Genomic DNA, 13,274 nt, shown 5'->3' with positions numbered 1-13,274 from the left:
TAACTCATAACCGAAACATTGTTAAAACACAAACGACGGCTCTTTCTAACCATAGTAAGGTAGACAATGAGCCACAACCTCATTTTCATCAAAACGAGCCGTCCTCCGAGCTGAACACAATACATTGGTCTCTATGCGCAGCCGGCTGTGAGACGAGTTGTCAGGGACCGTCAAAAAGCGCAACGCCAAAAAGAGATGCTATAAAAATATTCAATACTGTAATAATGTATTATACAGTGTAGTACCACCAAAATGACTTCACACATCAGTGATCCTTAGTTTGGAAAAATATGCTTTTGCATAATTTTGGTGAGTTTTTAATGGGAAAAATATTCAATAACTTCAGTCTTGTCTGGAGGGCTCCGTGGGAATCAAAGGACAGAGAGAAAAAACAACTCAATACTGGAAGCAGAAGAGAGAAATAAAATAGAATAGAAGGATCTCTTTACCACAAGAAGAGCAAAGAGGATGACTCCACAACTCCAAACATCTGCTCTGCGACCATCGTACTTCTCCCCCTGAAACACAAATGCAAGGACAAGATAGCATTAGACCATAGACTGTATATAAAGATGGACGACATGACAGCTCCTCAAAAGTGGTCGTGACTAGTAGGTGCCCCGCGAGTTGGGGAAACTCTCTCGCAAGATGGTTAAAGTTGGGCAACGATCTTTAAAATGAACCAAATGGGTTTTTATTTCTATAAAAAAAAGGCAAAACAATGGTGTGGTTGGTGGGCAAGTAATGTGATCGGTGTGTGTCAGACCACCGTGTAACACCAGTAAAACGACTACCGCGGCAGGCCTATTTAGGATATGTTGTCGGGCAGCGAGTCTCGCAAGAGTTTTTGCAAGTTTTTGAAGATTTCAGATCAGATTTTGCAATTTATGGGTTACCTTGTCAAGTCAACTCTATGTTATTTGTATAGCCCAATATCACGAGTCACAAATCTGCCTCAGGGGACATTACAATCTGTACAGGATAAGATACCTTCTGTCCTTTACAGTACGACCCTCTCATCAGATGAGGAAAAAGTTAACCCCAGAAAAAAACTTTAACAAAAAAAAAAGACAGCTCCCCAAAAGTGAAATCAAAACATCTGGATGGCCCCCTGGTGGTTGGCTGCAATATAGGTCATAAATCCCGCCCTCTCCATGTTAGTGGATGGGACATGGACACAAGTAAGTAAGTCAAAGTACACGTCAAATACATTTTTCTCAAAGATGGTTTCTGTCATTTTAGGTAGTTCTTATCACCCTGTTGTATGTCCAAGTGTTAATTTTTCTGATAAGTCTGGTTTTAGTTAGTTATTTGATGCTGTAAAAGGGGGTGTGATGTCAAGATTGACAGCTGTGATTGACAGCTGCTCTGAGTGAAGTAGTCGCAGCTGGAGGCTCAGGAATTGTACGAGAGAGGAGATGTAACTTTAACTTTCCTTAACCGTCACCAGTCTGTGTAATAGAACGTGTCAGTTTGACTATAAATGTGTTATAGAGATATTATGGTTAATTGTTGTGTCTTTCTAGCCAAACAGCTATCGTGATGCTAACGTAGCAGCTAGGTGGCTCACGCTAGCAAGCTGTGGCCGAGCTCGGCTTGTGATTGGCTTGGGCGGGTGTGTGGGCGGGACAACGGTACCGCGGCTCCAGCCACTATCACTACTGCACAGACTCTGGTTCCAAATGATGTCAAAATCTCAAGATGGCATCTCCGTATCCGGGATATCTTGGCTTCACTATTGTACAGTGGGAGGAAGTGATGATGCGTCATTCATCTATATATACCGTCTATACATTAGACATGCACACACACATACTAAGAGGGAGGTAACTAACCCTTATGACCTCTGGGCAAGCATAATGTGGGGATCTGTAAAGAAAGAAAGAAGAGGCTATTATTAAATGATTCAAACAGATACAACCATACACACAGATACAACCATACACACAGATACAACCATACACACAGATACAACCATACACACAGATACAGGAAGCAGGTTCTGATTTATGTAAAAACACTCCAGCGAGTGTACAATAACTGAGCGTACCTGCTCTTTTATTCATGGAATAGACTGAATAGGTGAATCCAGGTGAAAGCTACAATCCCTTACTAATTTTATCTGTTAAATCCTCCTGATGGGCAGCTTTAAAAATGTTTAAGCTTTTAATGAACAAAGCCATCGATTATGTAAAAAGAAGCACAATAGAGCATTGAGCGGATGCTCCTAATGTTCTGCACACTTTGTCATCTTTGTAGATCATTTACAAATGAACAAGTGGCACATAGAAATACAAGCTAATTTTAACCCATCTAACCCAGCACTCACCCACAACTAGTTTCCAACAGGCTGTCCCCGACTTGTAGCGAGGCCATGCCGAAGTCTGCTATCCTGATGTTGTTCTTCTCATCCAGGAGAAGATTTTCTGGCTTCAGGTCTCTGTGACTGGAAATAAACACACACACATTCAATGAAACTCTTTTTCCAGTCCATAGACAGCAACTAAAGCTAACCTTGTTTGTACACTCCCACATAACATGTAATCATTTATACCAAGAGGGAGGTCTACTGTTTATTAAAGCGTAGTGATCTGCAGTGCAGTTGTCAGTGGAAACTCTGATGTCTGCTTTTCAGGAACTACAATTAGCTTGATAAAAATTTCATTGTGGCATTTTGACATGAGGTTATGAACAGGTTTGTTTCTGTATGGATGCCTGAGCTCTTTGCTGCACAATATAATATGCATAGTAAGCTAAACCAGTGAAAATATTCTTAATATAGCGTAAACGTAAACTGAACAACTCCCGTGTTATGCAAAGTAAATTACAGTTTTTTTCAATGGAGTCTGGTGGCTTAGATAGATGGATACAACGGCTTCAAGTCCGGTCGGTAAGAGCTGTCGGACAGTAATGTAAAGCGGTGAAAATATTCAAAATATAGCGAACACTCAAACTGATATTGATTTCTTTTAGGTGTCTAAAATGCCCCCATCCACAGCAGTACGTTGCTTTGCTCCCGTGCTGGTACTCCTGTCTGCTTCTCCAAACTGGGGGCGTGCCGACCGCCATCTACTGTAGGTAATACACTGACTATGGAGAAGTACCTCATACAGTACAACACCACTTCAAAACATCTGAACTATCCCGTTAACACGTAGTGTCAGGTCACATGACCACCTCATAAATTTGGACGCATGTTCCCAACTTTATAGTTCTAATTTAAAGTAGGCTGTGTGACCTGATCCAGAGGTCCAAGACATCTGACTTGTGTTTACTATAACCCACCTTTACAAAAATGAGGGCTGTCAAAGTTAATGTGATAATAACGCGTTAACGCAAATTAGTTTTAACGTCGCTAATTTCGTTAACGCATCAACGCAACTTGTTGTAGCAGGCTCAGTTTTAAAGCCAGAGTGAAGATACTGGCATCATATTAAACTAGAATCCATTGGTACCAACCATGTCATACTAGCTTGTCGTGAAGAAGTTTATATAACGCTCCAAATTTAGACTAAATTTTGGTGAGGGAAAACTGTCATGGGCTTTTTCAAATGGGTCCCTTGACCTCTGACCTCCAGATATGTGAATGTATGTAGATATGTGAACCCACGAGTCTCCCCTTTACAGACATGCCCACTTTATGATAATCCCATTCAGTTTTGGGCAAGTCATAGTCAAGTCAGCACACTGACACACTGACAGCTGTTGTTGCCTGTTGATTAATCGTGATTAAATATTTTAATCGATTGACAGCCCCCTCAAAAAAATGTATATGTATATATTCTTTGTCATTTATTGGACAGTTGATAGTGAAGAGGCAGACAGGAAACAAGGGAAGAGAGAGGGACATATGACATGCAACATGGTTAGGCTTAGGCAACAAACTACTTAGATAGGTTTAGGAAAATATTGTGGTTTGGGTTTAAATATAACCGGAAGGGTTGTAACTTGAACAGAAGTTACGTGACAAATAAATCAACTTTAACTTGTTGTTTCACGCGGGACATGAACACCGGTTTCCTGAGCGAAAATCCAGTGATTTTTGATCCACCCATCCACCCTGACCTCCTCCCTACACGGTGTTCGCCTCTCTTTATACTACTCGGTTCACAATTACGTGGATTACATACAAATTGTTTTCGTGCTGACATCACAAAAAAAAGTGAAATTCGTGTCTATATACACAAATCAATACATTCAATTTTTTGACTTTTTCACGAAACTGCTGTGCGACTGTGCTGCATTTTAAGGTAAGAAGAAACACAACTCGATAGGGAAACAGACTTTGACACAACACCGGAAATAGCGACGAGAGGTTAAGAAACAAAATTGGAAATGGAACACCAAAGAAGAGCAGGCCTTAAGGTCAACAGCCTCTCACAGACCATATGGAGTGACTGTGGCAGAAGTCAAGGGCGGAGATGATTTGTCTGAAGAACTTCCTGGCCTCTTTGGGGGTCAGCCTGCCCTTCTTCACCAGGTAGTCAAATAACTCTCCGCCGGACACATGCTCCAAAACCAGATACCTGGTGGACAGGAGGGCACAGAGGTCAGGCAATGTAAACAGGGAAGGATTTTTGGTAACAGAAACATGTAAAAATTCATGCACACAAGTCATGGATGCTTCTTCCATACATTAAAAACTCAAACACACACACACAACCCTCTATACCTCCCATGTCATGTGGTTACTAATCTCAGTTTTGTCTTATAGAACCTATTTTCCCTTTCAGATTCAAGGTGGTTTCTGCTCTGGTGGAGATCCAGAGGGAAGATTATAAAAAACAAAAAAGTCAGCGGAAAGGAGAAAGATAAAGAGATACTCACAGGTATTTGTTATTCTCATAGACATCATGCAGCTTCAGAACGTGAGGGTGCTCTATTAGTTTAAGAATAGCTATTTCTCTCTCCACCTGGACAGACAGAGGGAGGGAGAGGTGTGGAGAAAGGTTAAGAGAGAGGGAGAGAGAAAAGAGGAGGAGCGAGGTTAAAAAGGATGGAGATTGAAATGTCAGGAGGAAGGTATATATGATGTAAGGCAGAGGAGGGGGGAGGCGAGTATAAAAGCAGAGTTAGGTCAAATGTGGAGCAGAGGGAGACGGTATTAAATGTTATTGTCAAATTCTTTGTGCTCATTTAAAGGAATAGTTTGGGTGTTTAGAAGTGGGGTTTTATGAGGTACTTATCCATAGTCAGTGTATTACCTACAGTAGATGACAGGAGTACCAGCACTAACGCAAAGCAATGTACTGCTGTGGACGGGGGCAGCAGCAAAATGTATTTTAGCCACCTAAAAGAAAGGTTCACCTAAAAAAATCGATATCAATTTAAGTGTATGCTACGAAACAGCCGCTGTTACCATGTTGAGAGCTGTGCAAAGGCAATAGCTATGCTCTGAATTTTGTATTTAGCACCTTTAAAGACAAATCCACAAAACGTTTTTTTTCTTTAGAATGCGTTTTTGCATGGACTGTGGATTTTGTCCCCCATCTTTTACAGTGAGGATCAGATCTCTTCACGTCTATGGAGAGGAGGAAAGATCACTGGACCAATAATTTTGGCATGTGTGAATGTTGTATTAAGATGGACTTGAAAACATCCAAACCGATCCTTTAAAATGAATCAGTTTTATTTTATTTGTTGTATTTGTGTGTGCTGCGTTTATCAGCCCTCATTTCAGCACCAGCAGCTGTCTAAAGCATGACCTATTAAACAGTCTCACACATGGCACAGAATGAGGCTCCATATCGGTTTGCTCTCCACATGGGAGGATTGATTTTAGGATGGTAAATTCATAGTAAAGTCATTCTCATTTTGATTTAAGGAGTCTGAAACATGCTTAAATGTTGTTATGAATCCCTTAATGCAGCCAAATTATATTGATTTAAAGTCCTATTTGGTCCATTGACAGCTATTTGCCAATCCCCAAGTACACATCTGTGCATGAGACTCTGTTTCATTTGATTAAAAACAAAACATATATGCAAATTAACACCTCTATGACAGTAAAAAAAATATTACAGGCATCATAAACGTAGACTTTATGGCTGCCCATTTGCATTGGATTGCATTAGACTGTAGGGCTGTGTATTGGCAAGAATCTGGGAAAACAATACGTGTTATGATACAGGGGTTACTATATACTACTATACTATACTACTGTCATGGTATAAAGAATACACCACCATATGCATAAAATCTAACATCATAGCACTACGTTTTGTGCAATCTGAGTCACTGTCTGCCACAAATCTGTGGTACTGTACCTAATAAAGTGGACAATGAGTGTATATGAGAGGATGAAACGTGGGCAACAACTGCCAGAAGCACGGTTACAAACTTATGTTTTGTCCCTGCGGGAAGCTAAAAGCCACATTTGGAGTGTCAACAGGAAAAAGCTACTTGTAGTTAAACATGCTTTAGCTGACCTTCCCAGCTAAAGCAGCTCAGTAATGCGGTTATACTGGCAGTTAGCACCGCGAGTAGGCAATGGGCAACTTTCCAAAGCAGTACAAATGAGCAATATAAACCAGATGACTGGGGGACTGGTGGCATTTCCAGAGGATAAAAGGGTGGCTTTTTGTATTTGGTGCAAAGGACATTTATTATCACCATTTGATCAAAAACATCTGGTCAAAAACACACAGATTTCTCTAGATTATATTCAGAATCAGTGTTATTAAAGAGGACCTATTATGACAATTTTCAGGTGCATACTTGTATTTTGGATTTCTACTAGAACATGTTTACATGTTTTAATGTTAAAAAAACTCTTTAATTTTCTCATACCGGCTATGCTGCAGCAGCTTTTTTTGACACACTGACAGCTGTTGTTGCCTGTTGGGCTGCAGTTTGCCATGTTATGATTTGAGCATATTTTTTATGCTAAATGCAGTACCTGTGAGGGTTTCTGGACAATATTTGTCGTTGTTTTGTGTTGTTAATTGTCTTCTAATAATAAATATATACATGCATTTGAATAAAGCAAGCATATTTGCCACTTCCATGTTGATAAGAGCATTAAATACTTGACAAATCTCCCTTTAAGGTACATTTTGAACAGATAAAAAATGTGCGATTAATTTATGATTGAAATATTTTAATCACTGACGGCCCCTAACTAAAAAATACGACACGATGCAGCACTTCCTTGTGCCCAAAGTTTTCCCGGGTGCAAATTGCTGTAATTTAAAAAGAGAAACTGCACCAAGCTGCAACTAATCAGCCGCATTAGAAACACCAATATGAAAAAGCTATTTCAATTTTATTTCAGTCCAGTGTGTTCTCAGCTGCACTAGCTTTCATCAGAGGGCTTAATTAGCAGAATGGAATCATCTCTATTGTTCGGTATGCAGAAGCAGTGCCCACACACTCGGCGGCTCCAAGTTACAACACAGACGGGGCTTCTTTCGACTAAAATAAGGACTCCATTTCTGTTGCTATTTCTGCAGGCTGGAGAGTGCAAGCAGACATGATTTGAGCTTCATGGCCACCATAATGACAGTAGATACAGCTCTAAGACAGAGACGGAGACGTAGATGGGGTCGAATATCAAGTACGGTACCTTCATTAGAACCGATTCGGAGAGTTTCTCTCTGTTGACAATCTTTATGGCCACCTTCTGTCCTGTTATACAGTGGACGCCCAACTTCACCAGTCCTGGGAGACACAAGCAGAGACAGAGGGAGAAACTGTTTGAATATCACAAATCATCATGCAGTGTGAAAACAGGAAGGAAGGGATGTCATAAATAATTCAAAAAGCTTTACTGACATTGTCACACAAACACTGACCAAACTCAGCTCACAAAAAGACTGAATGGGATATTTGTTAGGAGGCCTGCTGTGGTGTCTTCTCCCTCCCTATGTGTTCTAAAAAAATATCATGTAATTTATGAGATCCTTTAAGGAGTTTGTAGCAGCATTAAAGATATAAGACTTACAGAAGGATTAAAGCATGAGGCTTTTTAACACATGATAGACAGAGCGTCTATCATGTGTTAAAGCTGCAGTCGGTAACTTTGAGCACATATGATGAAAACTTATTTTTATGAGAGAGGTAATCTGTGAAAAAGTCATGTTGCTGTGCCTCCTCCTAGTGCTCCTCATGGCATAGAGAGCCTAAGTCCCGCCCCTTCCGGTGGACCACCATGGGACCTTATTTCGGAAGAAATATGAACATCAGTGACCGGCGAGAGATATATATTTTTTGATCCCATCTGAATTGCGCCATGAATCACATATATGATGTTTGTCAATTTAAAAGATAATTTAGCAAGTCAAGAAAGTCACAGTTTGTCATAAAACTGTTAAAGTATAAGACTGTGAATATACGTAACACATATGAATCAGGATTCTGTTACTGTAATGTCTCAAATGTTTTCAGAAACATATTTCAGTGTACTGTTTAGCTGTAATATGAGAAACTTTGTTACCTGGCCACCATGTTGAAAACAGTCCAGCCAAAACCTTCAAATGAAACTCGTGAGATCATGTTTACAACGTGGGAAGTCGTGTACGCGATATGTTTGGCGTTCAAGTGGTTAAGACATGGGAACACCGCCGCTAGGCAACGGCAATATTAACGTTACTGTTGCTGTCTAGAAGCCACAGAGGCTAACAATTTGCAAGCATGTAACATAATGCAGGAAATGCAAAGGCAGGATGACAGAGGAAAAAGATGTGGCCGTTGGGAATATCAACATTTCCCTCACACCTATTATAAAATTGGAGAAGAATTACAATACAACCAAAATTACAATATATACACTTATAATCCCAGCCAACATGGTTATGTGGGCCCCACATGGGTTATGCTGGGGTACCTGGGTTCCAAGTGGGTATGGGCCCAAAATGGGCATCTTATCTGGGGCCCACTTGGGTTAACTAAGTACGTCCCACATAAACTCCCCATGTGGGTTGTAGGTGGGTCACTAATGGGAAAGTAGTGCGTGGGCTCAGAATGGGCAACACAAATGTACATATGTACCGAAAAATGAACTTCCAAGGCCTCCGCCATTTCTGACAACGTCAACAAACACGTCACAACTCGTGAACTCGGAGCTTTCAGAAACTTTCCACTTACGAGGTCGTGAATACCGCAAGAGGGGGGCATTACAGTAACAGAATCTTTAATTTATATTTGCGCTGCTGCCTAGTTTGTCAGTTTGATCGGAGTTCGCCAGTTCCACTTGCAGTGACTGACAGCTGCTGTAGAGGCTGCTCAGCTCTGATTGGTTCTTTTTCCTTCCAGCATGTTGAAATCTTACAAATGCCATTATAGGAGCACTAGGGGCGGCTGTGGCTCAGAGGGTAGAGCAGGTTGTCCACCAATCGGAAGGTCGGTGGTTTGATCCCCGGCTGCTCCGGGTCACATGTCGATGTGTCCTTGAGCAAGACACTTAAACCCAAATTGCTCCCGAAGGCTATCTGTGTGTCAATGAGTATTTACATTAGATCCTGATGGGCAAACTTGGCACCTTAGTAGCCTCTGACATCAGTGTGTGAATGGGTGAATACTGATATGTAGTGTAAAGCGCTTTGAGTGGTCGGACTAGAAAAACGCTATATAAATGCAAGTCCATTGGAGGATGCAGAAAAACATTTTTTTCACAGATTATCTATCTCATGCACTACTGTCAGAATATGACAGTTTCATAAAAACAACTTTTTTTTAATCACATTTGCTCAAAGTTACCTACTGCAGCTTTAAAGTGTCTCTGAATGCTGGAATCAGCTGATGCATCTTTGCAGACGCCTTTGCTTTGCTACAAGACTCAGGAGGTGACTCAGGATGCTTTCCTTACCTGTCTGTCCCTTCCCGAGGGTCTTCTCCAGCCGGTAAGGCCCCACATACTGGCTGGACTGGCCCACCGTCAGCTCCTTGCTGCTCATCTTTCTCCCGAGGGGGTGAAATTTTCTATTCCTGAAATAAGGCAAGATCAAGATAGCGGTCGCTCCTGCTCCGTGCGTAATGCTGTAACGCACATCCCAGGCGGCTGTATGGAGAGGAGAGGAGAGGAGAGGACTGACTGGTCGTGATCTAAAGCCGGGCCCTGCAGGCTACTCCCATGCACTTGTTTGTCATGCGGCTATAGGTCCGTGCTGGAGAGTGAGAACCGGCCCAGTTTCCACTCTGTAAAAGGCCTTAGAATAAAGTATTTCCCACAGTGTCTCTTTCACAGCAGCATCATTCAGAGTAGAAAAAAGATCAGAAAGAAGACGAGGTTTGCCAGTGATGGGAGATGTAATCCCAATTAAAAACCTGCTATATAAATAACAGTAGTTTTAAAGCTGATTGATCCTGTATATATAGCTTATGCAGCTGGAGCAGAAAAAGTGGAGCAGAAAAGAAAGATCTCATTCAAGAACCTGGACACAGAGTCTCAAATATCCCAAGTCAGAATAACCCTGATTGAATCCATTTCTCTGATCGATATCAGGGACCCCCTTCCTCGCTGCTGCTACCGTCCAAAAATAAAAATGTTCTCCAAAGCACATACATATACATTCCTCCTTTTGCTTTCTTCTTTCCTTCCTCCTCAAGCCTGCATGGGCCTCGTTTTTGGTTAGTCAGTGGGATGCGGAGCGTTGGGTCCAAGATAATAATCTATTATCACAACAGCATCAGCAAGAAGAATGGGTTTTCCAATATCCGGTGCACACTTTGGCTCACCCCTCCCCGGCCCTGCATCAGGAAATAGAGGAAGAGGAGCATCAAAATAGGCCAGACAGACAGACAGACAGGCAGACAGGCAGGAGAAACAGCTGCTGCTGCTGCGGACTGAGGTGCGCCTCGACGCGTCCGGAGGAGGACGATCAGCGCTCGGCCAAGTGATGAATCCTGTTTCTAGAAACAACAAGCAGCATCCTCAGCTGGCCTGGTGGTAGGTAGCCGACTCTCCTCCCTCTTCCTCCCTCTCTTCCTCTCTGTCTCTCTTTCTCTCTCCCTGGCCGGCTATGCTCATGATATCACCGCATCATCTTCCTCCTTCCAGCCGGCGCTTCTTGGCTTGTTCCTGCGCAAATGGAGGAAAACAATTCTTGCAGGATATTGTAATGTTTCAGGGTTGTCAGAAGTTACTCGAGTGTCCATTCACGGGATGGCCTCTTCTTCCACTCTGCCTATCCGTAATACCCCCGGTTCTCTTTCTCTCACTCCTCCTCCTCCTCCTCCTCTCTCTCTCTATAGCTTCCTTCTCTTCATCGGTCAGCATCAGCATCCGGGTTCCGCTTCAACCCATCCCTCCTCCTCCTTCTCCTCCCTGACTGTCTCTCTCGCCCCCACCCTGTTTTACTACAGCAAAGTCCCACATTGTGTGATTGGCTGGTGAGAACAGGAACATATCAGGGTACCATGGAGCCACATGGTCCAAGTCAGTATCACATCGAATCATATTAAATTCATATAAAACACATGAAGAGGAATGTTAGGCTAAAAAAAAATGTGGGCAACAATTTATAATAAGAGCACCAAATGTGCACATGACTCATGTTAATTTAATGCATTATGCATGTTGCTCACCATTAAGAAAATCACTATGACTTGATGTGATTATTCACACTTAAAGGAACAGTGTGATGCATTTAGGGGAACCGATTGGCAGAAACTGAATATAATTAAGGCTGTCAATCGATTAAAATATTGAATCGTGATTACTCGCAAATTAATCAAATTTTTTATCAGTTCAAAATGTATCTTAAAGGGACTGTTTGTAAGAATCAGAAATGCTTGTTAACAGCGACACCTGTGGCCGTTAAGTCAACGAAAGTCAGCGTCGGGTTCGCGCTTGCTCGCTCTACATAGACATGAATGAGCATCTCTCAACACAGTGAGGCGACACACGTCAGCTAAAACCACAATATCACTCTAAATTTCACCTGCTTGGCAGTAATGTTAGCTGACCAGACGAAGGTCTCTCCATGAATCACTGCTGATCCTAGTGTTGGCTTTTCCTGCTTCAGTCTCCCGACCGCGGTCGGAGGGAGACACCGGCACCCAGTCGGAGACGATAACGTTTCTCGCTGCAGAGCCCCGTCACTTCACAAGACACGGAAAACCTCTGTTGGTCTGGAGGAGCTGCAGCATTTATTTCTGCACAAACGTCCACTGTGCATTCACTAGATATTCTCAGAGCTACGAAGTCTTCTGCAATGTGTAGTTTGCGTGCATGCACGTGAGGTGGAGCGAGCTGAGTGAAGGCAAGCAGGCAGAGGAGCAGAGGAGCAGAGACTCCGGCCCTGGAGACCAAAGCTACGGTCTCCCCCACGTACTCCGACCGCGGCCAACACTGTTTGACAGACGGGCTTCACTAGATATAACTTTGCGGTTTTGGTGCTTCCTTGTAGTTTGTGTTGGCGTCTGAGTCTGAACAGCGTAGCCACACACAAGCACGCATATGCGAGCGCACATGGGACACCGACCCGGGTGATTTATACGTGTAAGTATTTACAAACAGTCCCCTTAAAGTGAGGGTAGGCAGAATGTTTTTGGCATCATTGGGATACAAATTCCATAAAAACCTTTCAGCATATTGTAATTCAAGTGTTCTGAGAGAAAACTGGACTTCTGCACCTCCTCATGGCTCTGTTTTGAGGCTTTAAGAAATCTAGCCCGTGACGGGAGACTTTGGCCAATCACAGGTCATTTCAGAGACAGAGAGCGTTCCTATTGGCTGTTCATTCAACGGAGGCAGCTGTCAATCACTTGCAAACTCCAATCAAACAGTCAAACTAGGCAGCGCTGATCAAATATGAACGAACGCCACGTTAGTTCGGATCCAAAAGTCACACAATAACACAAACAAACTAACTGATCGAGGCAGCCGTGATATAATAGCTTCGGTTTCCCGTCAGAAAGGGCTGTCTGGCGGTGAGGTAAAGCGGTGAAAATATTCTAAATATAGCGTACACTTAAAAGCCGTTATATCACTCTCTTCAAAGCCACCGGACTCCATTCACAAAACAGTCATTTTACCTCACTGAACGCGGGAGTATACATACAACCCCACTTCAAAGAATCAGAACCTTTCAGTTATTTGGTGCTAACAGTACAAACAACGGCAACACTGCTGACAGAGCTAACAGTGTTAACCTGAAGGGGGGGGGGAACCGAAGGGTGGGCGCTACCCTTCCATGACGACGCCGTGGATCGGGACGACGTTATCAGCTGTAACTGCCGAATGAGAGCACTGCAGAGCGTCGGCCATTAGCTAGCCAGTGGGGGCACACACACATGCATGGCCAACCCGGCTATGTCAACAAAGCACACAGAAA

The 13,274-nt window shown here is 42.7% G+C and overlaps 1 protein-coding gene across 9 annotated transcripts in view; it reads right to left on the bottom strand.

Moving 5' to 3' along the window:
• The window catches only part of brsk1b (BR serine/threonine kinase 1b), a 28,644-nt gene extending 17,432 nt beyond the window's left edge, over positions 1-11,212 (bottom strand). For 5 of the 9 annotated variants that reach the window (XM_037793527.1, XM_037793530.1, XM_037793528.1 and 2 more), the window contains exons 1-7: positions 9,806-11,212; positions 7,565-7,659; positions 4,828-4,913; positions 4,386-4,526; positions 2,330-2,446; positions 1,836-1,869; positions 450-518 (exon numbers count right to left, since the gene is read on the bottom strand). In XM_037793527.1, the coding sequence (XP_037649455.1) occupies positions 450-518; positions 1,836-1,869; positions 2,330-2,446; positions 4,386-4,526; positions 4,828-4,913; positions 7,565-7,659; positions 9,806-9,893 (630 nt within the window). In that variant the 5' untranslated portion in view covers positions 9,894-11,212. The remainder of the gene's footprint in view (positions 1-449; positions 519-1,835; positions 1,870-2,329; positions 2,447-4,385; positions 4,527-4,827; positions 4,914-7,564; positions 7,660-9,805) is intronic. The other 4 variants (XM_037793532.1, XM_037793533.1, XM_037793534.1 and 1 more) reach the window with 3 other exon arrangements.
• Between the last annotated feature and the right edge of the window lie 2,062 nt (positions 11,213-13,274).

Source organism: Sebastes umbrosus, chromosome 14, assembly GCF_015220745.1.
Source record: "Sebastes umbrosus isolate fSebUmb1 chromosome 14, fSebUmb1.pri, whole genome shotgun sequence".
NCBI lineage: Eukaryota > Metazoa > Chordata > Actinopteri > Perciformes > Sebastidae > Sebastes > Sebastes umbrosus.
This window is presented reverse-complemented; position numbering and strand designations above follow the sequence as displayed.